Source organism: Lissotriton vulgaris, chromosome 4_1 (genome assembly GCF_964263255.1).
Source record: "Lissotriton vulgaris chromosome 4_1, aLisVul1.2, whole genome shotgun sequence".
NCBI classification, from domain to species: Eukaryota; Metazoa; Chordata; class Amphibia; order Caudata; family Salamandridae; genus Lissotriton; species Lissotriton vulgaris.
In genome coordinates this window covers 1,381,526,863-1,381,553,538 of record NC_141691.1, presented here as the reverse complement: position 1 = coordinate 1,381,553,538, position 26,676 = coordinate 1,381,526,863, and the positions used below count along the sequence as shown (strand labels likewise).

General features: G+C 48.0%; 1 protein-coding gene across 2 annotated transcripts in view; it reads right to left on the bottom strand.

Annotated features, from left to right (window-relative positions):
• THOC1 (THO complex subunit 1) overlaps positions 1-26,676 on the bottom strand; it is a 449,280-nt gene that overhangs the window by 161,808 nt on the left and 260,796 nt on the right. For both annotated transcript variants that reach the window (XM_086965617.1, XM_086965619.1), the window contains exons 12-15: positions 8,005-8,105; positions 7,731-7,797; positions 7,311-7,361; positions 7,155-7,225 (exon numbers count right to left, since the gene is read on the bottom strand). In XM_086965617.1, coding sequence (XP_086821743.1) covers positions 7,155-7,225; positions 7,311-7,361; positions 7,731-7,797; positions 8,005-8,105 — 290 coding nt within the window. The remainder of the gene's footprint in view (positions 1-7,154; positions 7,226-7,310; positions 7,362-7,730; positions 7,798-8,004; positions 8,106-26,676) is intronic.

Below are 26,676 nucleotides of genomic sequence, written 5' to 3'. Positions count from 1 at the left end.
AAACTACTAAGGAATCTAAGGATAACTGGCCCTTGATGTAAACTGGATCTGAGGGTGCAGATTTATACTTTTTGTCTATCCTGGGGGTGAGAATACTTAAACGGACAGGATCCTTAAATATGTCAACCATATGTCTTAGAATACCTTTGAGCATGGGGAGTGTGTGAGTGGATCTTTGGGAACTTCTAGGAGTTTCAAAAAGGAAATCCTCTTATAGAGATTCTTTATGTAATTGAACCCTGTGATAATCAGCAGCTCTGCTTAATAGTTTTATATAGCCTATGTTGACATCTGGCGGAGAAGGTTTAGTAGTGTAATGTTAGACCTGGCACCATTGGCGTGGGTCTCCCTTCCATTTTTTGCTGTTGCCTCATATGTTTTTGTTGGTATTAGATGCTTTGGGCACTGTGCCACTGCTATTCAGTGCCACAGTGCAAGTGCTCCCTATTGAAAATTGATGCATGAATTAGGGATTCCATGTTTGGCTATTTTGGTTTACTTGTCAGACCCTAGTCTAGTGCACTGAGTGTGCCAGGGCATGTAATCCAAATGTTGCTGGTGGGCCTGCAGCACTGGTTGTGCCACCCACAGAAGCAGGCTTGTAAAATGTGTCCAAGGTCTGACATTGGAGAGCCTGTGTGCAGTCTGGTACTGTCATGCTGACTGGGCAAGTGCACCCACTTCCTAAACCTTCCCTTTTCTTCATATCAGTCACCCCTATGGTAGACGCAAAGGCAGGGTGCATTGTAAGTATAAGGTAGGAAAAGCCCTGATGTGTGTGGCATGTCCTAGTAGTGAATTACAGCCATTTTCGTTTTTCACTATTGCAAGGCTACCTGTTCTACATAGGTCAGAAAGGGCTGTTGGGGTTATTACATTTTATAATCCTAACTGTCTCAGAGAACATGGTAGAAATTCGAGTTTAGTATGCCATCTTTGGTAAAGTTTGTTTTAATATTCTGTGTTTGCAAATACCACTTTTATAAAGTAGGTATTTGCTTGTCTAACCCTTCAAACCTGCCTCTGCTAGGTTGTGTATTCCTATGTCTGGTTTTGTGAGTGACAGGGCTGGGGAATTTCAGGAGACAGGCTGAGTCACCCAGTGGTGAATAGAGAGATCTGCATCTAGATGGGAGAGAGGAGCTTCACCTGAACCTTGAATAGGGCTGTGCCTGCCTCTCACAATGCTGGCTCCACCCACTGGGGAGCGGCTGATGTCTCTGCCTTGCACACTGAAATAAGAGAAGGAGTCCTGTAAACAAAGTGCTCCGGGGCTGTACTTGCCTTCCACAATACTGACTCCACCTCCTGTGGGGCGTCGGATGTGCCTGCCCTGCACTGTGAATGGAAAGGAGAAGTCTGGTAAACAGAGTGCTTCAGAACTGGTTTGGACTGGGCAAAGGCCCCTCTCCCCTCAGAGAACAAAGGATTTTGGGGTATAAATATTGGGACCCTGATCCCAAGAAATTAGATCACTTTGGACCACAAGAAGAAACCTTGACTGAGGAGAGGAACCTGAAAAAACTGAGGAGAGACTATTTCCATTCTGAAGTGCTGCTTGGGGATTGCCCTGCAGTGGTTGCCTTACTGCCAAAGGAAGGAGAAAGGAACTTTGTGTACTTTGCTTTCAACTTGTGAAGGATCTCCAAGGGCTTGAAAAGGGAAGTCTGGAAAAGTGAAGTCTCAGGGACAACAGACTTCACCCCCCCCCCCAGCTCCCCAGAGTTATTTGGAAGTGTCTGTTGCTGTTTTGGGCCTTCTGAGGAACTGCGTGTCGCAGTAGCTGGAAGCGCGATTCAACGAGAAGAAGCGTGTCGCCATCGCTGTTCCTGCCGTCGCAACTCCGAAGAAGGGTGTCACTGCTGGAACCTTCGCACTGCACCGCATCGGAGAGAAGCGTGCTGCAACGAAGAGGAAGCACGTCGCCGGCGCTGCTGCTATCGTCGCAACTCCGAAGAAGGAGGGTGTTGCCGCTCTAGTTGTCGCACTGCACCGCATCAGAAGAAGAATCTCACAACGAGGTCGGAGCATGCCGCCGTTGCTGTGCCTGCCGTCGCAACTCCGAAGCAGGATGGTGTCGCCGCAGGAACTGTCGCATTGCACCGCCTCGACCAAGAGCACCTCACATCCCCGAGAAGCGCACCGCCGTCGGAGCTGCTGCCGTCGCATGTTGGATGTCGCCGCTGTAGATGTTGCATCGAGCGGAAGCTTCACGCATCGTGGAGAAGAGCGTCGCCGCTGGAGCTGTTTCCGTCGCATCATGAGGGTGTGGCTGCTGCAGTCCACGCATCGAACCGAGAGTTTCTCACATCCGCGAGAAGCGTGCCACATCTGGAAGATCTTCAAGTCTTTATTTCTTTGCACCTGACTTTGCCGCATTTCCCATCGCTGCGACATTGCTTGTCGTGGAAGCGCAACGCAACTTAACGCACATTGACGCAGTGTCACATCTAAGAACTGAACTAAACTAACTAAGCTTAAATCTACCATCTTAAAGTAATCATAGTGTGTATTTTTGTCGTTTATGGTCTGGTGGTAACTCTATATAAAGTCTACTTATTTTTTATATAAAACCTGTGTGGTGTCCATTTGTAGTGTTGTCACTAGGTTACTGTATGTGGTCCCAACTGCTTAACTTACAACGCCTCTGAAGTAAGCCTTGACTGATCGGGCCACGCAGCCTAGAGGGCGAGTAGGGGTTATTTTAGGAGTGTAATCTCCTTGTCCTGACTAGAGGAGAGGGTCCCTATTTGTCACAAGTATCTACCTGTGCCAACTAGAGACCCCCAAATCTAACATGTAATGATCAGGATTGTTACCTGTGGGAGAATCTGTGTTGTAATCCTTCCAGGGGTCTGCAGGTGCAGGATCATTGTCCCCATCCTTGTCATCCTGATCATCAGGTTTGTAATTAACAGTGTTGTGTTTCTAGGGAAGGAGGTGATGGAGGAGGAGAAGAAGGGTTAGTACAGACATGTTTCTTCTTTAAAGGAATGTGATAGGCTTCCTCTGAGTCAGATTTGCGTTTGAGTGGCAATTTGGTTGCAATGTTGATGCACAGTTCCTTTTATTTCGGGTCCAGTTTTGGAGGCTTAACATCGAAACGGGGCGCCTGCGATGGTTTATGAGCATCTTTATGTTTCGGCACCAAAGTTTTTGGTACCGGTTTCTTGGGGGCTGAAGATTTCGGTTCCGAAGACTATTTTGGCGTCGAAGCAGGTGGGCCCCAGATGGGTTTTGGCTTCGAGCCCGAAGCTTTCGGCTTGGTGCCTGATTGTGGACGACCCGACCAGAGCCGGAAGGCTTTGACGCATGTTTTGGTGCCGAGCCCGAAGACAGGGCATTGAAAACCTTTTCTCTGTGCCGACCATGGACCGAAGGCAGAGGTGGAACAGGAGCCTTTTCCTTCGGTTGAGTTAGACTTTGGGGAAAGGGAGGATCGGTACTCACCGGAACGCTGACCTTGCGGAATATCTTCATCCCCATCGGAGCGGGACTCTGAGACAGAGACATGGTCCTCTTGTGCTTCCTCGACCCCTATGGCATAGCTGGTTTCTTGTTTGGAATCTTCTCCGAAGAGGTCCAGAATGGAGCCGATGTTCTGACTCTGCATGTCACGACGTAAAGACAGACGGCCGTGGAGAGTTTTCTGCGAGCGGAAAGATTTACACGCGTTGCAGTCTTGTTTGTTGTGCTCCGGAGATAAGCACAGGTTGCACACTTTGTGCAAGTCAGTGCGCGGGAACTTCGCATGGCACAGAGGGCAGAATTTGAATGGAGTTCATTCCATCGACTGCAAGGCGGACCGACGCGGGTAGTCCGAACGGCCTTCTACGAGCTTCCAGATTGAAAATAGTTTTTTGTATTAAATACGATACACGGAGAAGGGAAATACGCGATCGAAAACAATACCTTCGGGGGTAAATGGATTGATCACTGAGACAAACTCGAGAAACAGTGTTGTGCCGGAGCGCAGCAATTCATGTCCGAACCCGATGGCGAAAAAACAATCTAACAATGGAGTGAATGCCCATGCGCACTATCACTGAAAGGAGGAGTAACCTACCTCGTAACTGGAAAGACTTCTTCGAAAAAAAACAACTTGACAACATCCAGACCCAACACTAGAAGGTAGGAGTATGCAAAGCATATGATCTACTGCTCACATGCCTCGAACACGATGCCGCTCATTGTGAGGTTAGCCAATAGCTGAAGTGGAGTAACTCACAGCACTACTCTGATGCTACACAAAGCAGAACAATATGTGAATGAAACAATAACAGACCAACAGATAAAGAGGGCTAGCCTGAAAGCCCCTATAAGATAAATATATTGTACATAAAACTTTAGTAAAACCAAAAGGCCGGAGCAAAAACTAGAGAAAAAAAAGATTTGGTCCCTGAATGTACAAAGTGGAAGGATACCAGTCATCTGATCCAAAGGATGGTAAAAAGCTATGGTCTCAGGGAGAGACTAGCACAAAAAGAGGAAGGAAAGTCATTGTATAAGAAGTAAGTCATAGTAAGCAATGAGCTGACCTAAAGCCCACTGCAAGCACTAGTAGTGTCCACAATAGTTTTTTGACAACAGACCAAAAAAAGGTAGGCTCTCCGAGATCCACATCCCTTCTGACAGATATTCTTCCACCCCATCTGGAGTACCAGAATATGGGTTATCTATGCTTCGTCTCCCACTGCCCCTTTCTACTCAGATGGTCCGATTGACCACTGAGTAAGAGGCTTTTCAGATTCTCAACATTAGAAAAATTCCTGTAAGGGCCTCCAAACACATAGCAAACCTTTGGGTGCTTTCTCAATTTTGTGGATACTGTGCAGTGCTGATCTATGGATCTGCAGCTTTAAAAACTCACATAGACTACACTATTCGGTTATGAAGGTGATCGGTCAATACAGGGAACCCGTAGGTCAGTTCAAATTGTATACTGCTGAAGAGTTTGTGGTGGAACTTGTCCTGGATTTTAGAATGTAGTGCTAGGGCAAGACAGTCTCCCAGTCGTTCAAATACAACCTAGTATTACTCTGTGTTAATTTACAGAGAGCTGCTCAGCATTGCTGCGGTTGTGATCCACCCATCACAGTCACACAGTAGTCCACTACCGCAGAGGAAGCAGGGCATCGGCAGTAGCACTTGATAGGCTTTTACACATTTTCTTCTGAACAATGACCAGTAGATTCTTCTGGGCCTTCAGGCAAGCGGAGGTTCGTACCAACTTACCAGCTTTATAAGAAGGAATAGACATGCTGTGACATATGCATCTCTCACAACTTACCTAGTGATAATGCATATTTCTAGAGAATCTCACGAATACAGTTCTATTTCTAGTGGGCTGTTGGTAAGCTCTTCTATAAAAGAAGCGCACAAAAACTTCACACTTTCTTTTAAAACGTTTTATTCAAATATTAAAGTTTTTTTTTCCGGATTGCATAGCAATTATTATTTTTTTTTAATTATTTTATTGAGATTTCAAATGATCACAGTACATATGACATAAAGAAGCTCCTTTAGACAAAGAATTAACACAAAGCACTAGTATTGACAACTATTTTCCAGCCTGCTGTGTATATGAGAACGGAAATACATCCATACTAAAGTTCTGGTGCGCATAATGATTCTTGGTCCTTGAAGCAACAAAGCGGAATAAACAGATCTTGAATACAAGGAGAATCTCTAATTATTACAAACTCTTGCTTATCTAATGACCCATACTATTGTCTACTGTATCTTAATCAAATAACTGCCCCCCTCCACCTTGGTCTCTAGTCCCCTCGCTATTGCATGGTATCATAATAAATCGTTTATCATAACATTATCTTCCGATATAGCAAATATTTATGGTGGGAAGATGAAAATACAACAGTTCATAACCCTCTTTATGTGCACATAGACATTTGAGAACAATCACAGCCAGGGTGTTAGGGTAAAATCGGCAAATCGTAACATACCCATCTGATCCAGACTCATCCTGCGGGGTTCGCATATATTCTGCCGATAGGAGTTCCATTTCCCCCATATCTTTGTCCTTTTTTGGGGGCATCCCCAGTGAGAAAGCTCAGTTGTAGTGTAGAAAACATTAAGTGTTCAGGACCCACCTTTATACCCAATTTCCAGACAGGGAATGTCAAAAGACTGCTGAAGATGTGGGAATCAGTTTTAGGAGGTAAACACAACCTCTATGCAAGGTGGTGTATCTCATGGCAGGTAATGATTAAGCTGGCTCCAAGCAGGAGTAACCAAAACATAGGAACAATGAAGTTTGAAGACTCTGCCCTTGGCTGCCATCAGCCCTACTTAAGTAGCGATTAAGGACATACAAAAGGGCAGGCACTGCCTAGAAACATCCTCACGCTTAATAATATAATCTCCTGACTCACCCTCTTGTCCTCTACCATTTACCAAATGGCAGTGCTCTGGAAGGACCAATCTCTTGCAAAAAAGGACCCTGTACAATTTCTAAATATAGCTATGTGTCCGTCATTCCTCACTTCAGTGTCTGAGTCCCCGGACACTGGAATGCAGACAGTACAATTCCAGTGTCTGGGGAACCTGTATCCACCTTCCCTCTTGTGCCATACTAAACCAAGAGTCATCCAAAATAGATTTCACTGTTATCGTTAGTCATAATCACATGGCACATGGAGTCTTGCTACCAGACATCCCAAAAACCCAACAAGGATACAAGTACTATATACACACCCCACACATACACACTCCCCCACCCACACTTTACATCACTAGGGCAAGGAGGCCTCATTCCCGCTGAAATAGAAATAAATATACTTAATACTATGAATCTTCAAATATTGGTATGCTGCAACTAACGCTGTATGTCAACAATCCAGGTTATTACAGTAGACGCGATTTGTGTCCCACTACAGGTCACAGAACAGATTCTGGGCTTTGACTTTATTATGGGCAGTCGTCGGTCTCAGTGCACATGCTGGATTAGCATGCTCGCTAGTCCATAAATAAGTCAGAATACAGTTTCTCATATTTCAGATCACTCAATGCAGAGGCATATGCCTGTACATTAATGAGGAAACATTCCCATCCCAACAATGTCCAACTGCCTCCTAAATTCATCACATTTAACAGGCATCGTAAAACATATCCACTACTGTAGTATGGCTTCCTACCTTTCTTTCACAAAGCCTGGACAACCTTCATTTTTCCAGGAATTCCAATTCTCTTCAGTGCTAAGTATATGCTGTTCAAAGAATAGGTGAATATTATTAAGTTTGAATTGGTACCATGCAGTGTGACAAAAAATATACATAAATCACAACGCTCACCTGTATCATTTTTAAAAATTTGTCTCCAGCCGGAGGAGTTTCCGCAATAAGCTGTGTTGAGAAAAAGAATGATGAAAGAATAGTAAGAGCCAAATATGAATCTGATATAATCACTAACATGTAGGCTGGTATTTCTGGGATGCACACGGTTTCAGGAAATCACTAACATCAGATCGCCTTTTCGGAGCTCTTACTTTGATAACATTTAGAGTTTCTCAAGATGGAAATTAGCCTTTGCATTTTCAAACATGGGAAGAGAAGACCCCAAGGGGGGCATATTACCATCACCAACAGTTATCACATGTTTCCATGCACTAGCAGTTAATCCATGGAAAAAATGCTTACTTTACTGTGGCATTTATCAACTAATTAACATATATAGTTTCTGGGGAGACTATTATACAGAGAACGTTTACTAACCTGATGTAGTAATTTTGTGGTTTCCTCAATCCAGAGTGATTGCTCGTCCTGGAGGACAAAGGTAGAACTAAAAAAAAAGAAAGCATTACAAAACGTCTCTTCACAATTTACAGTGGAACACAGCATTTATTCTAGGTAAATTAAATTATTAATAGACCCCAGTGACCTGCTTATAACATCCCTGGAGCGTACCAGATCTCAATCTGACCAATCTGCAATACTTCAGCTTACTCACTGGCTTCTGTATTGAATCACGCACACATTCAAGGCTCACCTTTTGAATTTGACCTGGCCCTTAAGATACTGGAATAAGATGAGATACTGCAGCAGGATGTGGCGACGAAAGTTACTATCACTCAGTTGTAAATCCATTAGCTGCAGAGAAAAAGTAATTGTAGAATTGATCAGACTCATCAAGAAGGAAAATGCTACTTACCAGTATGCATCTGTTCATGGCATGTAGAGCTGCAGATTCGTACACTTTTGCAATAGATCGCCACCTGGTGTTGGGCTCGGATGATTGCAGGTTGTTGTCTTCTTGGAAGAAGTCTTTGTAGTCACGAGATAGGTGGCTCCTCCCTTGGACAATACTGCGCATGGTCATCGACTCCATCCTCAGATTGTTTTTCGCCATGTTGGGAAATGATGGAGTTAGTAGAAGTAAAGAGAAAGGATGTCCATGCGTGTGCATTTAAGTAAGATGAGTACCGGAACGGATACAAGTCCCGGGGAGGCGAGAGGGCGTGTACGAATCTGCAGCTCTACATGCCAAGAACAAATGCATACTGGTAAGTAGCCTTTTCCGTTTGAGGCATATGAGCTGCAGATCGTACACTTTTGCAACGATTGTGCAGCAGTGTCTCCCCTAGCGGTGGTCGCTTGTATCCGTTGCAGTATTCTGAAACAGTATTCTAAGGACAGCTTGGCCTACTGCAGCTTGCTGCTTGGCTTGCACATCAACACAATAGTGTCTAGTGAAGGTGTGTATTGTAGACCATGTTGCTGCCTTGCATATGTCCTCTAGTGGTATATTTCCTAAGAAAGCCATAGAGGCTCCTAGTTTGCGAGTGGAGTGCGCTCTAGGAGGAACCGTTAGTGTACGTTTAGACTTTTGATAGCATATTTGTATACACTTTACAATCCATCTGGCAATTCCTCCCTTAGAGATGGGGTTGCCTTTGTGTGGGGGAGAGAAAGACACAAATAGTTGATTTGTCTTTCTGAAGGATTTAGTCCTGTCTGTGTAGTATAACATGGCTCTTCTAACATCTAAGGTTTGGAAAAACACAGGTAACTCTACTGATTGGTTAAGGTGAAAAGGAGTAATAACTTTTGGCAAGAATTTTGGATTAGGCCTAAGGACCACTTTGTTAGGATGTATCTGAAAAAATGGTTCTTGTATTGTGAAGGCTTGTATTTCACTAACTCTTCTGAGAGAGGTGATGGCAACAAGGAAAATAGTTTTCAATGTTAGGAATTGCAATTCACACCTGTGTAAAGGCTCGAAAGGGGGTCCCATAAGTCTTGTAAGGACCACGTTTAGGTTCCATACAGGAGCAGGTGGTAACCTAGGTGGGATTATTCGTTTTAATCCTTCCATAAATGCTTTTATTGCAGGTACTCTGAAGAGAGATAGATGTTGTCTATTCTGTAAATAGGCTTCAATTGCTGCCAGATGCAGGCGTATGGAAGAATAAGCTAAATTGGACCTTTGTAGGTGTAGAAGGTAGCAAATAATATTTTGGATGGAACCATCCAGTGGATCAATGTGATTATTGTTACAATATATTGCAAATCTTTTCCACTTAGCGGCATAACATGCTCTGGTAGTGGGTCTTCTAGCTTCTTTAATTATGTTCATACAGTCTGGTGGTAGGTTTAAGTAGGTACAAAGAGACAATTAGAGAAAGGGTCCAAGGGCAAGTTTAACGATCCAAGCTAGATACATACCCCAAATGAACATACACATAACACAATTAGTATCTAGGGGTCAACATATCATGTCAATCACTGTGGATACAAACATCAACATATTACATACAGAGTAGTGAAATCCCAAAATGCAACAAAGTGTGACATATAACTGTGTATTTCTCAAGTTTGAGAACTACACATAGTTTAAAGAACACCTGTAGGCTATGCTGTGTTGTCTCGTCTCCTGGGCAAGGAGAACCCAAATGATGTTAAAAGGGTTGGTACAAGACGGCTACTGATGGGAATATTTACCCATGCCCTTGAGCTTATACTCAGCAGTTATATGTCACACTTTGTTGCATTTTGGGCTTTCACTACTCTGTATGTAATATGTTGATGTTTGTATCCACAGTGATCGACATGATATGTTGACCCCTAGATACTAATTGTGTTATGGGTAGGTTTAAGTAACCAAACTCTAAGACTTCAGGAGCCAGATCGCCAAATTCAGTTGGCTTGGTTCTGGGTGTCTTATTTCTCCATGGTTCTGTGTTAACAGGGAGGGCGTGAGCCGTAATTTTTGATGTGGAACCAGTGAGAGATCTAGTAGTGTGGTGAACCACGGCTGACGTGCCCATGTGGGAGCTACTAGTATTAGTTTGAGAGAATGTTGTCTGAGTTTGCGCACTACTAGTGGAATGAGTGGGAGAGGTTGAAAAGCGTACGCAAATCTGCCTGACCAGTTCATCCATTTTCGTGGGTGGCAAACAGATCTATCTGTGGATGCCCCCACATTTGGAAGAATGATTGAAGAACTTGTGGATGTATTTTCCATTCGCGAATCTGTCGACTCAACAGATCTGCTATCTGATTGTGAATTCCAGGAAGATGTTCTGCTGTCAGGTGTATGTTTTGAGGAATGGCCCATCTCCAAATGTTCTGTGCAAGCTGGGACAGTTGCAGAGAGTGTGTCCCCCCCTGTTTTTGTATGTAGTACATGGCTGTCATATTGTCCGTCCGGATTAAGACCGCTTTGTTTTGTACTTGTACTTGAAGCGTTTTGAGTGCTAGGAAAATTGCTAGAAGCTCTAGATGGTTGATATGGAACTGTTTTTGTTGGTTGTTCCATTGGCCTTGTGTGGTATATTGTAAGAGATAGGCTCCCCATATTGTGAGGGATGAGTCTGTCGTGAGCACTATCTGTGGAACAAGTTCTAGGAACGGCCGTCCCTTTGTCAAGTTTTTGGTGTTCCACCATTGCAGAGAGCGATATGTACGGCTGTCTACCAACACCAGGTCTGTGAGCTGACCTTGAGCCTGATTCCACTGCTGTGCTAGACCTTCTTGTAATGGGCGCATTTGCAGTCTATGAAGATGCAAGACGCCATCATGCCTATCAGTCTCATGAACACTCTGGCTTGGCGAGACTACTGGTGTTGAAAAATGGAGACTACGGTATGAATGCTTTGTATCCTGGCTGGACTGGGATACGCTAGAGCTGTAGATGTGCCTATGGTAGCTCCTAGATACTGATGAACGTGTGAAGGCTCTAGGTGCCACTTGGTGTCGTTTATTGTAAACCCTAAGTTGTGCAATGTCTGAATTGTTTGTTTTGTGTGTTGGACACACTGGTTGAACGATTTTGCTTTTATGAGCCAATCAGCGAGGTAAGGGAAGACATGTATCTGTTGTCTTCGGAGATTTGCTGCTACTACTGCTAAACACTTTGTGAACACTCGTGGTGCTGTTGTGACCCCGAATGGATGGACTTTGAACTGATAGTGCTGTCCTTGAATGACAAACCTTAGATACTTCCTGTGAGCAGGATGTATAGGAACATGAAAGTAGTCGTCCTTTAGGTCTAGTGTTGAAAGAAAATCTCCCTGTTGTAGTAATGGGAGTACTTGTTGTAGAGTGATTGTGTGAAAATGATCTTATTGTATGTAATGGTTGAGGGGCCTGAGGTCGAGAATTGGTCTTAGTGTCCCATCCTTCTTGGGAATTAGGAAGTACAGGGAGTAAACTCCTGTTCCCTGTTCCTCTAAAGGATCTACTTGAATAGCATCCTTTTGTAGAAGTGCTAGAACTTCCTGTTGAAGCAGAGTCATATGTTCTGTGGACATTGGACGCTGCCTGGGTGGTATGTTTGGGGGGGTTGCTGTGAGTTCTAGGCAGTAGCCATGTTGGATAATCTGTCTTACCCACCTGTCTGTTGTGATGGAATTCCAGACAGGTAGGAACTGTGATAATCTGCCCCCCACAGGAGCGGAATGCTGGAGGGGAAGCAGAGGGAAGTCACTATTTGGGAGTGGAAGAGGAGCAGTTGTTGTTATTACCTCTACCTCTTCCCTTGTTATTATTGCCTCTGTATCCTCCTCTAAAGTAGCCTTTGTTAGAGGAGGTCTGTGTGTGCGTTTTAAAGATAATGTTGTATCTGTGCCGGTTTCCTTAGAGCCTCCTCTATAAAAGGAGCGGCGAAAAGAACTTCTAGTCTGTGTGGATTGTAATGCACCCATAGACTTAGCTGTGTCTGTGTCTTTTTTCATCTTTTCTAGTGTGTTGTCTACTTCCGGCCCGAACAATTGGTTTTGATTGAAGGGCTGGTTCAGGATGGTAGTCTGTACCTCAGTTTTAAAACCTGAAATGCGTAACCACGCATGTCGTCTGAGTAGAACACTAGTATTGACTGCTCTGGATGCTGTGTCAGCTACATCTAGTGCACATTTACTTGAGGCATTGGATATTAATTTGCCTTCTTGTATGAGCTCTGCTGCCTGATCTTTGTATTGATCTGTGAGGTGCTTCATTATTTTTCCTAATTGGTCGTAGTGAGCCCTGTCATAACGTGAGAGTAGGCCTTGCGTATTTGCTATGCGCCATATGTTTGTTGCCTGCGCAGCAATTAGTTTCCCTGATGCATCAATAACTTTAGATTCTTTGTCAGGCGGGGGCGTGTCACCAGAAGTCTGGGAATTGGCTTTTTCCATGCATTAGACACTACTAAAGAGTCTAGTGGGAGATGTTCCTTAATATAGACTGGATCAGATGGTGCTGGTCTATACCTCTTTTCTATTCTTGGATTTAATACCCTATATCGTACCAGGTTTTTCAATATTTCTGGAGCATGTTTAATGACTCCTTTGATCATGGGTAGTATTTGCGTAGACCTTTGTGACTGCTCAAATGTATCGGGTAAAAAATCCTCATCAATGGCATCAGAGTGCATTGAGACCCCGTGGTAAAGGGCAGCTCTATTTAATAGATGATTAAACCCAATACTATCTTCTGGAGGGGAAGGTTTTGTTGGGTAGTACTGAGGATCAGGAATGTCGGGCACATTGTGTGGTGGAAAACTATATATATCTTTAGGATATTCTGGATTGACATCTTTATCTAAAGGGTATGCATGTGGCTCTGGTACGTCATTCCCCCCCACCTAGATCATACTCTTCGTCAGTGTGGTGTGATGATGCAGGAGATTGAACAGGAGAAACTGTAGGTTCAATGTAATGAGGGATAGGAGAGGAAGAAGGTGAAGGAGAGGAAGGGTGTATTGGAGAAGTTGCACAATCCTTCTTTTTGGCAGGAACCACAGGTAGAAGTGGTGTGTCTGATGGTCTCTTCTTGTAAGGAATTGCTTTCACATGTCTAGTTTTTAGATTGATATGGACTTTTCCTTGTTTAGGATCTGGTCTAAACAGTTCTTCCTCCTCTGCAATCTTCTTCGGCCTCGATTTTTTTCGGTGCCGATAGGGGTTGTTTTGTGTTTTTTGCTGTAGGAGGCATTATCGAGTCCTGTGGCAAATTATTCGGTGCCGAATGTGGTTTCGGCTTGGTAGGCTTGTTAGAGGGTTTAGGTGTCTCTGTATCAGGCCTTGGAGTCTTTGGTACCGATTTTGGAGTGGAGACAGGTCTCGTTGGCCCTGCTGCGCCGGACTCTGGCTTTCCATCTTTATTTTTGGAACCGGAAGGTTTTGGAGTCGAAGCTTTCAGATCCGGTACGGTCTTCGCCTTCGGCACCGATGTATCTTTTGGTTTGGGTGCCGAAGGATCTTTGTCTTTGGGCACCGAAGGGCGTTTTGATTTTGGTGTCGAAGAGTCCTTCGGTGTCGAAGGATGTTTGTGCTTCGGTGCCAATGGAGGAGGTGGAATTGGCACATGTGGTTTCGTCGGTGCCGAGGCACCGGAAGGCATAGTCTTTTTCCTCGGAGCCGAGCCCGAGGGCGGGGCATCTGAAGGGATATTTCGGTCTCTACTAGGCCCCATGGGCGGAGTGCTGACCGTTGCCTTTGGCTTGGGTAGTGTATGTTGTGCAGGGGCAAGAGTACTCACGGGTTGCCGAGATGGAATCGAGTCGTCTGAGTACTCTACCCCCGATATGATCTGGAGATCAGGAGAGTCTTCCTCGGCGACGAGTGGAGCCTCGTCCTCGGAGATGTCTTCGAGTGGATCCTCGTCCTCGGAGACGTCCTCTTCGACGATCTCCTCTTTGAAGATGGCCTCCGGTGCTGGCGCTAATCTCCTCATGACGTGCCCTCCGATCCCGAATGGTCTTCTTCGATCGGAAGGATGCACAAGTTGGGCAGGTCGACTCGTCGTGTTCCAGCGATAGACAGAGGTTGCAGATCTCGTGATGGTCGCAATGAGGGAATTTTGCTCGACATACCGGGCATCTCTTGAATGGAGTTCTGTCCATGAGGCGTAGGCCGTACGGTGCCGATCGGCCCAACGGCCGGCGTTGACGCACCGGAATGTAGCTGGTGAGGTCGAAAAGTCTATCCGATGTTGAAAATGTTTTTATAAAGTTTCACGCTTCGAAGTTGCTGAAAAAGTATTTTCTAGCCGGAGCAGAAAACTTTAATCCGAACCCAGTGGCAGAAAAAAAACATCTGAGGATGGAGTCGATGACTATGCGCAGTATTGTCCAAGGGAGGAGTCACCTATCTCGTGACTACAAAGACTTCTTCCAAGAAGACAACAACCTACAATCATCCGAGCCCAACACCAGGTGGTGATCTATTGCAAAAGTGTACGATCTGCAGCTCATATTCCTCGAACATATAGTTCTGTCAACTAAAACACAATTAATGCAAGACTTTCCATCTGCTTAAGCTTGGATCGAACATAGGTTTTCCTGTATGCTTCAGTTCTGTGAATAGTATTGATCAAAACAAATGTAAGTAGCAGTGGGATGCGTAGAGGTTCACAATAAGCCTTTGCATTCACAGGCTACTGCTAATCTCCCATAACACAAATCGGTTCAGGTGGCAAGACCTCGCCACCTAAAGGATCCAGGACAGCGTGACAACTATACCAAAACCTTACCAATGTTTATATGCATCCATGATAAGAATATGGGCTCCTCACTACTGCGCAGAATACTGCTAGACGCTGTACCCCAGAACTTGGTTAAGCATTGACTCGCTTACACCACACTCCGTATTCGCAATTACATGGAAAGGTGTCCTGTGAGCAGCTTAGAGGGCCAGGCATCAAGGGTGGTAGTGGGTGTAGGAACCCTGGTTCCAACCCTAGAAACCCAACTCCTAAGACTGATTACTCACCTGTACACCGATAACCTGATTTCCTCCCATAGGACTTCACGGACTGTTTTTCTGTCGAAAACATTGTGTGTGGAGTTGAGAATTGTATGAAAACCTAAGAAACTGTGTTTTGAGAAAAACTGACTTACTTACCTTTTATCCAGGAAATGTACCAGTGTGTTATCTAGGAATATCACATGGAGTAGAAAAAGTAATCGTGAAAAGTAATCATAAGTAATCCAAAAGTAATTACAACTGTATTTGCATATTTTAACAAGCCTGTAAGAAAAGTCCTTATTCATCCAGCTTGCTTTTTAACAATCTGTCTTGAAAAGTACAATCAATTTTACCTGTACCAAGTCCTGCTTGGCTCTATAAATAAAAATACAACAAAGAAATATTCTTCCTGTGGTAAGTAGCATTTTCCTTTTATACAAAACAAATTGATCAGAGTTCAGTCTTTGAGAGTGTGACATCATTTCTTGCCTGAGTGTGTTCAGTAAATGCTTAACACTACCCTCTGATAAAGCTTTATTGCTCGCCCACACTAGCACAAATAGAGAGTAAGGTATTATCTATTTATACCTCTCTAATACCTTTGGGGATCCACTGGACTGTGCACACTATACCTTAGTTTGGTATGGTATATACAGAGCCAGCTTCCTACACTAATTCTTTGAGGCAATCCGTTCTTTAAAACTCTTAGCTAATGTCGACATTGACACTTTACTTACCTTCTGTAACAATGTATCTGGTAGAGACAAAGGGCCATATGTATCATTGAAATTCGCAATTGCAAAGGCCGAAGTTCGCAGAATTTCGGCCTTTGCGAATGCGAATTAGCAAAAAGGGATGTATGAAGCAAAGTCCGTACTGAAATAAGGAATCGCAAAAAATGCGATTCCTTATAGTGCGAAAATGAAAAATCTGCGATTTACCTCCGAATACCGAGATTTGCGATTCCTTACTTAGCGAAAATTGCAATAAAAAAAATCGCTAAACTAGAAATCGCAATGGTATGTATGAAAAAAATAGCAATTTGCGATTTGATGAAATTCACAATTTAAAGAATCGCAATTACCACCAAGTAGGAGCAGGTGGTAACCAGGTGCAACCTATTTAAGAAGCAACAGAATGCAACAGACTTCATACCACAATGGCGGGGCTTTACCTGATAGCCAGGAGGATGCGACTGCGAGCTGCTGGCCAGAGGAGGAGACGCCAGGAGAGGACATTCCGTTTGCGCATCACCATGGACCAGAGGACTGATGAGGATATCTTTACCCATTACAGACTGGATGAAGACAGTATTGATGACTTAGTAGAGGAAGTCAGACCCTACCTAGAACACCCCACACGCAGGACACAAGCCATCCCCACTCACATCCAGGTCCTTTGTTCACTACACCTATTGGCCTCAGGTAGTTTTCAGGGGGTGATAGCCACAGCAGGAGGGGTGCCCTTTCGCGCTTTTTCCATGCGTTCCTTGACGCCATGGTACAGAGGATGCCACACCACATTTACCTTCCCAGAACCCCACAGGAACTGCATCAGACCAAACAGGATTTTTACCAAATGGCCCAATGTCCCCATGTCATCGGGTGCATAGATGGTACGCACGTTGCAATATCCCCCCCTTCCCACTATGGGTACGTGTTTATGAATCGTAAATCCTACCATTCCCTGAACATACAGGTGGTGTGTGATGCAAAACACAGACATTGTCGCAAAATACCCTGGCAGCACGCACAACTCCATATTCCACCACAGTGGGATACACCGTAGGCTCCTCAATGGGGACTTTGGCGATGGCTATTTGCTAGGTGAATGCATTTGCACTGTATACACACTTTTCAAGGATTGCATGAGCTGGACAGTGGCTAACCATATACCTCCCCTCCCCCCCTCAGTTGACAGTGCATATGCAGTACATGACTTCATTCTGATGCCCTACCTCAATCCAGAAAATGCAGCAGAGCGGCGGTACAACAGGGCACACATTGCAACAAGAGGCGCCATAGAGATGACCTTTGGTATTCTCAAAAGCAGATTCAGGTGCATTCACAAAAGTGGAGGGGCATTGCAATACAGCCCAGAAACGTGCTGCGAAATAGTCGTCGCATGTGCCATCCTGCACAACATTGCAACCAGGAAAGGCACACCGGTGGAGGTCAGTGAATCTGACACATCTGATGTGGAGGGCCCAGCTCAAGGACACATGCCTGCCGGAGTAGCAGGTGCAGCTGCTGGCCGTCAGAGGCAGGATGAGAGTACGTGCAACTATTTCTAGGTAAGAAGAATGACGCAATGCAAATTTCCAATTGACATACTGTGTTTATTCCTTAACATCAGGAATGTAAAAGACACACAGGCTGACTGGGAAAAATGTCCTTTATAATGTCCAGCACAATTGCGGTCTTCTGGCCAATTCCTTATACAGACCCCCCGGTTCAAACACCACCGGCTGGGGGGCTGTTCCTTCACTCACAAAGCTGGCTTAGCCTGGAATGAGCTCCCTCTTGCCCTTAGGATGGTCTCAGACCCGGCAGTTTTTAAGAAGAAATTGAAAACGCTGTTGTTCTGATGCCTTTTTCTCCTCCTGACGTTCTGATTCTTCAGCCGGTTCTGTGGTAGGCTTTTTTGGTAGCAGCGCCGGGATACTTTGAGTAGCTGTGCGCTCTATAAAACTAGTATAACAACATATAACATGTTGATGCACAGTGCATGTATCCATTCATGGTCAAGTTACCCTGCACAGTGGTTAGCTGCACCAATGCAGTGTCTACATTGAAGTGTCCTTATTAGCGGCGGGGGCGGGAGGAAGCTCCTGTCTGGGGATGCACATTGCCTCCTTCACTCATATCAGTTGCCCTACAGTTGCGTTCACTACGGCGCCTATCCATGGTTGGTGGTGGGGTTGCGCTGCTTCTTGCTGATAGGGCATCATCATCAATTGGAGTTAGGATTTCTGGCCCTGTGGTGCGGATTGCGCGCTGTTCATCTACAGCCGTAGATATTTGTAGCAGGGCCATTCCAACGTCCTGATTATTGTGCGCAAACTCGCGCTGCATACTGATGCAGCAGGACGCATTCCCTATTTGGCCCATCTCATGCAAGCGTTCTGGTGTATAATACCAGTAGGTTACTAGTTTGGTAAATGTATAGGTCAGCCCCATGTGGTAGGCCGAGTGTCGGGCGCGGTAATAAATGTCCTCCCATTCCTTGTTGCGCAGAGTCCGCCCTAGTTCCCTTTCCCATCTTGCCCGTCCTGCATTATAAACACGCGAATATCTGTCCAAGAGGAGCCGATATATGTCTGAAATGAGCCGCTCGTCTGTGGTGCGCGAAAGAAGCCAGTATTCGTATTTGCTAAGCTTGCGTGTTGCATCCTCACGGGTCGTGGGGTGAAGCGCCCAGTGTCGGACCTGCAGGTACCCAAGACTTTCAGCTTCCGGAAGGTCATAGGTCGTCCGGAATTCCTCAAAAGGCATCACTCCTTCACCTGAGTACACATGAAAGAGGCACCGGCATCCCGCTGGGCACCACCGTGCAAATGCCTGGACATCCCTGCCCGGGCCAAAGTCGAGATTCTCCAACAAGGGCGTGAGGGGGGACGGAAAGGTCGTCAATCCGTGCAGGATGCAAGTTCGATCCCAGACCTCAAGCGGGACCCTCGTAATAAGTGAGGCATATAGATTTGGGGGCCGGTGCTGGCGACGCAAGAAGGGCACCTCTTGTAACGGACGCCCCGCCACCGCCTGTTCCTGGAACAGCCAATGTCGTTCCGATCCCCATTTGCTCCATTCCACAAGAGTCCGGAGCTGGGTCGCCTGGTAATAGAGTTGTAAATCCGGCAGGCCCAAACCACCGCCCTCCGGAGGAAGTATCGCTAACCTCAGCTTGAGCCTGGGCCGCTTCCCGTTCCAAACGAACTGCGCCAACTCCGATTGTGTGCGACGGATCCACCCCTCAGGGGGGCGAAGCGGGATAGCCCGAAAAACGTACAAAATTTGCGGGAGAATCGTCATCTTTACCGCCGCCACTCTGCCCAGCCAGGAGAGCGGGAGATGACGCCACCTCCCGACCTCCGTACGAATAGTGCGACTAAGGTTGGCGTAATTGATACGCACCGTGTCCGGCAGCATGGCCGCCAGTTGTATGCCCAGGTAGGGGACTGCACCGTCCGCCCAACGGAAGGGGAAGTGCGCTTCCAGCGAAGCCCGCGTCTGTGCCTCCAGGGAGAGATCGAGGGCTACTGACTTTGCCATGTTAACTTTAAAACCAGAAGCCTTAGCAAACGCATCCAAAATTGCCGCGCCGGCCGGTAGGGATGTCGCGGGGAGGCAAAGGAGAGCAGGACGTCATCAGCATATAAACTTATCGTGTGGATATATGCCCCAAATTTAATTCTTCTAACGATCGGATTCGTACGCATGGCCTGCGCCAGAGGTTCCATATACAGCGCGAAAAGTAGGGGTGAGAGTGGACACCCCTGCCGAGATCCACGTTCGATGGGGAATGTGGGTGATGAGCAGCCGTTTACCCGTACCGACGCTGTGGGGAAGGTATAGCAATTTAGAATCCACGTGCGGAATTTTGCTTCTAACCCTGCCTTGATGAGCACTTGCTCCAAGTACGGCCAATGGACACGATCGAAGGCCTTCTCCGCATCGATCGCCAACATCATGAACTCTCCCGGTAACCTAGAGGCCCGCTCCACCAGGTGGAGCGCCCTTTTGGTATTATCGACAGTTTGACGCTCCGGGATAAAGCCGGCTTGGTCCGGGTCAATCAGACCCTGCATAAGTGGGCCTAATCGTTTTGACAGTATGCTGGTGTACAGCTTTAGATCCACATTAAGCAACGATATAGGGCGGTAGGCCCCGCATTGCACTCGGTCCTTCCCCGGTTTGGGAATGACTGATATCATGGCACCCATCAGGTCCCTCGGGATGGCGCCGGGGTCTGAGAAGGAGTTAAAGAGAGCAGTCCGTAACGGGGTAACCTGGGGGCAGAAGGTTTTGTAAAAGGTGGCGGTGAAGCCATCCGGTCCCGGCGCCTTAGCTAGTTTGAGGCACGCAATCGCCGCAATAACCTCCTCGGGACGGATCTCCTTGTCAAGGAGCTCTGACTGCTCTGTCGATAAAGCCGGAAGGGACACGGAGTCCAAAAAGGCCGCACTGTCCGCAGGATCTAGTTGAGCCCCCTCGTACAGTGCAGTATAAAAGTCGCTGAAGGCTTTCGCTATGGCTCCATCCTCGGTTACTATTTCCCCTTTCTGCGTGCGGATCTCCTGCACTGTGTGTCGCTGTTGCTGCTCACGGAGAGCGCGGCCCAGCAGCCTCCCGCACCTGTCGCCCTCCGTGTAGTACGCATGTCTCACCTGCAGTGCCGCATATTCTGCCCTATCTTGGCCCAGTGCTGACAACTGTTGACGCGCAATGCGCAACTGTCTCCACACCTGTGGTGCCCCCGTCCTTTGATGTACCTGTTCCAATTCTTTCGTACGGGAAGAGAGCTCCTCCCTCTTACGGGCCCTCTCCGCATTTTCTGCCGCCGCGATTGCGATGAATTTGCCCCGTAGGACCGATTTGAGTGCCGCCCAGAGAGTCGCATGGGAAGTGTCTATTGGATGGTTGTGCACCAGATACTCAGCTATAGCTCCCTTGATTTTGGCCACCACCTTCTGTCTATGCAATAACGTATCCGGCAATCTCCAGCAACGCGTGCTGCGCCCGGAAAAGCGAACACTGCAGTGAGAAAGGCGGAAAGGCGAACACTGCAGTGAGGGGTGCATGGTCAGAAAGCGCTGCTGCTCCTATCTCCACGCTAGCGCTCGAAGCGAGGTAGATGTCAGAAAGTAATCTAGGCGCACATAGGTTTTGTGGGCGCTGGAGTAGTACGTATAGTCCCAGTCACCGGGATGGAAAGAGCGCCACAAGTCCGTCATGCCCAGCTCTGTCAGTCTGCTCCGTCCCCCTTCTGATAGTGTACCTGCCTGCGTGGATCGCTGCACTGATCTGTCAAGGAGGTTGTCAAAAACTAGATTAAGGTCTCCCCCTACCAGAACGTGTCTATCAGGTGCTGCCGCCGCCTCATTAAGCACTTGGTGGAAAAACCTCTCTTGTCCCTCATTTGGTGTATAAACCGCAATTAACCTGAAGGTGTTAGTTCCCAGTGAGAACCTGCAGGACAGGAGTCGCCCCTTAAGCTCGGTCCCCCGGTGTAGCAGCTTCCCCTTAAATCGCCTTGACACCAGGATTGCCACCCCTGCAGTCTTTGTGGTTGCGGAGGAGAAAACTTGCGTTGGAAAGTGACGGGACTTAAGCCTGTGACCGTCTTTAGCTAGCAAGTGCGTCTCCTGGAGGAGGCAAATATCTGCTTTAGAGTTCTCTAGCAGGGACAGCAACGCCCGCCTTTTAACGGCCACGCACATTCAGAGTGAGGACACACAACTCAGTCACAGGCATAAAGAATCATTCCACATACATGCTCTGAGACACCAGCCATTGGCCGAAACATCAGCCATAGCCTGTATTGCAGTTGCCCCGACCACCCGGGACCCACTAGGCTTCGTAGCTCACAATCCTCTTTCTTTCTAACACTCTCTCGGATCCGGAATCCTCCCCCTGTACCAACAAGACCCCCTCCCCACCATGTAAAAAACTAATTACAACCCCATCCCCCCAAGAAACCAAGGTGCAAACTTTGGTAGTCCATCATCTCTCAACACGGGGTAGTCTCACTAGTGCGTTCGGGATCACTCTCCCGCCAAGGGCCACGTGGTTTGAACGGGTAACAATGCCACCAGATCTTCATAGGTCCTTCACCCTGTGGGGCCAGCACTCCGATCTATGGCCACTGCCTCCAATGCTGCACGCTGGCCCGCTGCAATTTCCGTCGCTGGAGGTTTCTTCACTCTTTTCCAACGCCGTTGTTGGTGCCATTGGGGCCTGTGTTCCTCCGTCTCTGAGGTGGCTTTCTGGGTCTCGTCGTCGTCCTCCGGCTGTTCAATTCCCAACAGACGGCAGGCTTCCGAAACCGATCGGAGCTGGTATTGCTTGTTCTCCAGCCTGAAGACTAGACAGAAGGGGTGTCCCCAGCTATATGGAATGTTCTTTTGCTGTAGGTGGGACGTGACCGGCTTGAAAAGGCGACGCTTGTGTAGCGTGAGGGCCGCTAAATCCTGGAAGAGCAATGGTGACGTACCCTGGAACGAGAGTGGGTGCTTCTGTCGTGCCTTCTGCAGTATCTCCTCCTTGGTGCGAAAGTCCTGGACGCACACCAGTATATCTGGGGGGGGGGGCGCCGTCGATGATCTGGGAGGTCCCGTTCTGTGTGCCCTGTCAAGCAGGAGGGTCGAGTCCAATGGGCGCCCCAGCACATGATTGAAGAGCTCCCTGGAATAGCGAAACGTGTCCTGGGTGGCCTCGGACATGGCAACATTGCAAATACGGATGCTGTGTCGTCTCGAGCGATTCTCCAAATCTTCCATGTGGAGCTGAAGATCCACCTGCTGGTCATGCAGGGCGGATGATTTCTTGCTGTAGAGCCGACAGTTCAGTGTCCTTGTTGTCGCTTTTGGTCTCAAGGTCTGCCACCCTTTCTCCTAGACCATCCACCAGACGCCGGACTTCTTTAATTTCGCTGGTAAATTCTGTTTTGAAGGTTTGGATGTCATCCCGTAGGGAAGTAAAGAGGGATTCCAAAAACGCCTTTGTGATGGGTTCTGACCCGTTGTCTGTGCTCTGCTCCATTTTCTTCAGGCCTGGGACTGCGGTGTCCTTTTGTGGGGGGGGGGGTCTGTGTTTTCGCAAAAAGGTCTTTCACTGTCTTGCCGCAGTTTCCCCTGCTAGCCGACATCTTATGGCCCCTCGGACTGTAGGCCTAGCCTCCTTCCCTGCCGCACCTGCAGGGCGATTCCGATCCGTCGCAGTATCCGTACTGCCAACCCGCCACGTCCGGCGCGGTAGTCTTCCCTGCACACTGCCAGCACCCGCTTGTCATCCCTTCGCCCCCGTTCTCGCTAATCCTGGGGCAACCGGCCGCCTCCACACACCTCCAAGAGGGCCACATACTCCTCTGGGCGCTCTCGCCACCGCCGCCTACGGCCCCTGTGACGTCGTCCTCACCTTTTCCCAGCTCTCGGGCCGGTGGGCCTTCTCTCTCGCCCTGGATGGACTTATGACACTGTCTGCACCGCAGCCGTGACCCTAGATGCCAGGCAGAGCCACCCAATGGCGCCTCGCCACGCCGGGACACACCTCGAGGCCTCACCTCCTTCGCCTGACCGATGTGGCCAAGGCCCATGCGTCACCCCCGGTCCGCCTCAGCTCTCCTGGGCAGGCCTGTCCGTGAAGGGCGCCCCCTTTGCCGTTGAAGCACACCTCTGCCCCAAGCGCAGGCCGCCTCTCACTCGCCGTGGCAAAGGCCGCCTCCGCCGCAGCTCCGGACGATATTCCGGCTCCCTGGATCTCCCTCGTGGAGCCGCAGCTCCGCCGCACCTCCGGGCCTCTGATGCCCTGGGACCTCGCCGCGCTCTCATCCTGCGGCGCTCACGGCGCCGGTGCAGGACACAGCCGGACTCACCCGGGGGTCATCAGCAGCAGCCCTGCACTCTCAGCGCCCGGGGCTCCGGGATCCGCAGCGCGGCCCTCCTCACGAGCTCGGGGTCCGGCCTCGCCTCTGTCTCGGCGGGGGATGGGCGCCCCACAGCACTCGAGCACCAGGCAGCCGGGGCGGTGCGATTCCCCGCTCTCGGCGCGATCTCGGGCCCCGTTCCGTCTACAGTCCCGGCAGTCCACGGGTCCAGTACTGAGGACTCCGGAGCGCCAGAACCGGTGCTGAGAAACGGCCGTTGGCGGGAGCAGTGAAGTTACACGTCTGCTCTCGCTGCCATCTTGGCCACGCCCCCCGATAAATTCAACTTTTGAGAATTACACTATTGTTGAGTCTCACTTTCATGATGCACATATGCTTTTGGGGTGTGCCTGGGTGTCAGGCTACCAACGTAATGTGCACGTGACTAAATCTCCCACAATGCTTTGCAGTGTGTGTCTGTATACCTGCACTGGATTATTACTTTCCCACTGCCCAAGGGTCGCTGCTGGGTGTGTGGGGGTCGTGGGCGATGGGTCAGGGGTGTGAAGGCATGCCTCTTACCTTGTCCTGCTCCTGGGGGGTCTGAGCTGTCTAGGTCTGACACTCCTATGATGCTCTCTGGCAATAGTGCTGCCTCCACAAGTTCCTCCAATGGTGTTGAATCTGTGGCAGTCGAAGTCCCTGCACCGGTCCTCCTTGCTTCCTCCAACCTGGTAGCCACCTTTTCTTTGGAGCGCTGCCGCATGTCATACCATCTTTTGCGGATGTCTTCCACACTCCGATGTGTGACCCCCTACTGCATTCACCTTATTCTGAATGTCTACCCATAGGCGGCGTTTTCTTGTTTCAGAGACCCTCAGTGACTTCTTCCCAAAAAGAAGTTCATGGCTTGTTGCCATTTGTTCTATGAGGACTTCAAGCTCTGCTTCAGAGAATTTTTGTTTTCTCCTTCTCTGCTGTTCCTGCTGCTGCTGGGGGAAGTCCTGGCTGGGCATGTCTCCTGTGTCCTGCATGTTTACAGTGCACTGCAGTCTTCTGTCTCCAGCACTCCTTCACTCAGGCAAACAGTAACACAGGTGCAGCATGGGTAGACTCACTTCCTGGTTGTGATGTAATCAGACTGCACCTGTGTTTCTGATTCGCCAATTCGAAAATTCGCAATTTTGCGAATTTTTCCGGTAACAAATCGCAATTTTAGAAATCACACTTATTTTTGCGATTTTTAAGTAATAGCTATTATTTTGCGATTGCTTTAGTACATACCATTTAGCGATTCTGAAATAGCGATTTCTTAAAAATCGCTATTACAGAATCGCTAAGTGGTATCTTGATACATATGGCCCATAGTCTAGCCGCAGATTCCTTAACTTAGAATATCCCCAGGCGTCAGATTGGATCCAAAAAATCTTGCACAGCAGCACTTCTGCGCTCCGGGGGGCGGCGCCGCATAGCTCCGCCCTGACTTCGTCCATGGACGTGACGTCAGCGGGGCCGTATTTGCCCCACCCCGGCGCGCCGACATTAGTGTTCGTCAGAAGACTTTTCCTCGTCAGAACGCGAAGCCACCACCAAAAACTGTGAAAATATGGGAACAGTATGCAGAAAAAGAAAAAACAAGGTAATCACCATAGAAAGACAGTGCCAGGCACTGTATACTGTAAACTGAGGGAGGGAAAAGAACAAAACACCACTCTGGGAGGGACCCCCGCAATCGCTAAGGCCAAAATCTCCCCCGGAGGCAGAAGAAGATGCAGAGCATAGGCAGGAGTCGAACCCGTGGCCTGTGTGAGCCTGTACCACCAGAGGCACAAGACTTGCCATTGAGCCATAGCCCCTTGGTGAACCATTACAGCAGCCGGCAGAAAGACTGCAACCACAATATATGACCGTGAAGGACAACCAGTCCAGAACCCAGGACAAACTACCATACGGCGCCACCAAAGGGAGACGTTAGATCCCAATAATGGACTTACAGAATGCACCATTGTCAGAGACTGCAACCGCTTGAATTCAGGGGAGGCAAGAGACCTCAAGCGGTTGAAGAAGATAGAAGGGAAGAAAGGGGGTGGGCGGGTAGGAGAATTAGACTCACATCGGACAACCCAGGGTAAAGGTTGTAAAGGACACATGGCATACGAGCATACAATCCAATCACAAGAATGGGTGGAGCAGAGCCACGAAACAGAATGTAGCATCGTGAGTCAGAGAGAAGGGAAGACGTCGCCGTGCAGAGGAATAAAGCCACCCAAAGGGAGGTGAATGCAAGAAGCCCAAACTGAAAAGGTTGTCACAGGACGGGGATGAAGGGCGGGCGTTAAAGAATCTGCAGCTAGACTATGCCTCTACCAGATACACCGTTACCGAAGGTTAGTAACGTATTCATCTGATAGAGACGTCTAGCCGCAGATTCATTAACTGAGAATAGATACCAAAGCCATAACCATAGAGGAGGCGGGACAGCGACTAAACCCCACTAAGGTTCAGAGAGATCCTAGCCGTCAATAACATGACCAAAAGAGTGTTGTCAACCAAAGGATTTAACACACTGGGGACAGAAGTTACAGCGCAGCCAACCACCAGACCCTTATGCCCTGAAGAGAGCGGGAATCAAGGGGAGGCTAGGGCACCACAGTCCATCCAGAATAGCATGAAAACTCCCATATGTAAAGGGGATGAAAGAAGGAAAACACCAAGCCAGAACGCTTGTGCCTGATTGAAAAATATCGACTTTGAAAGAAGGCTAGCAAGAGGCATGAAGGATCCATAGGATCTAAGGTGTTGACAAGAAGCCTCTACTAGCCCCAGCTAAACAACCCGAACAGCGTAAAACACTGTTGAACCTGCTCCTGTAAAGATACGAAGGCAGCAGGATACCGACCCCTGCCCAG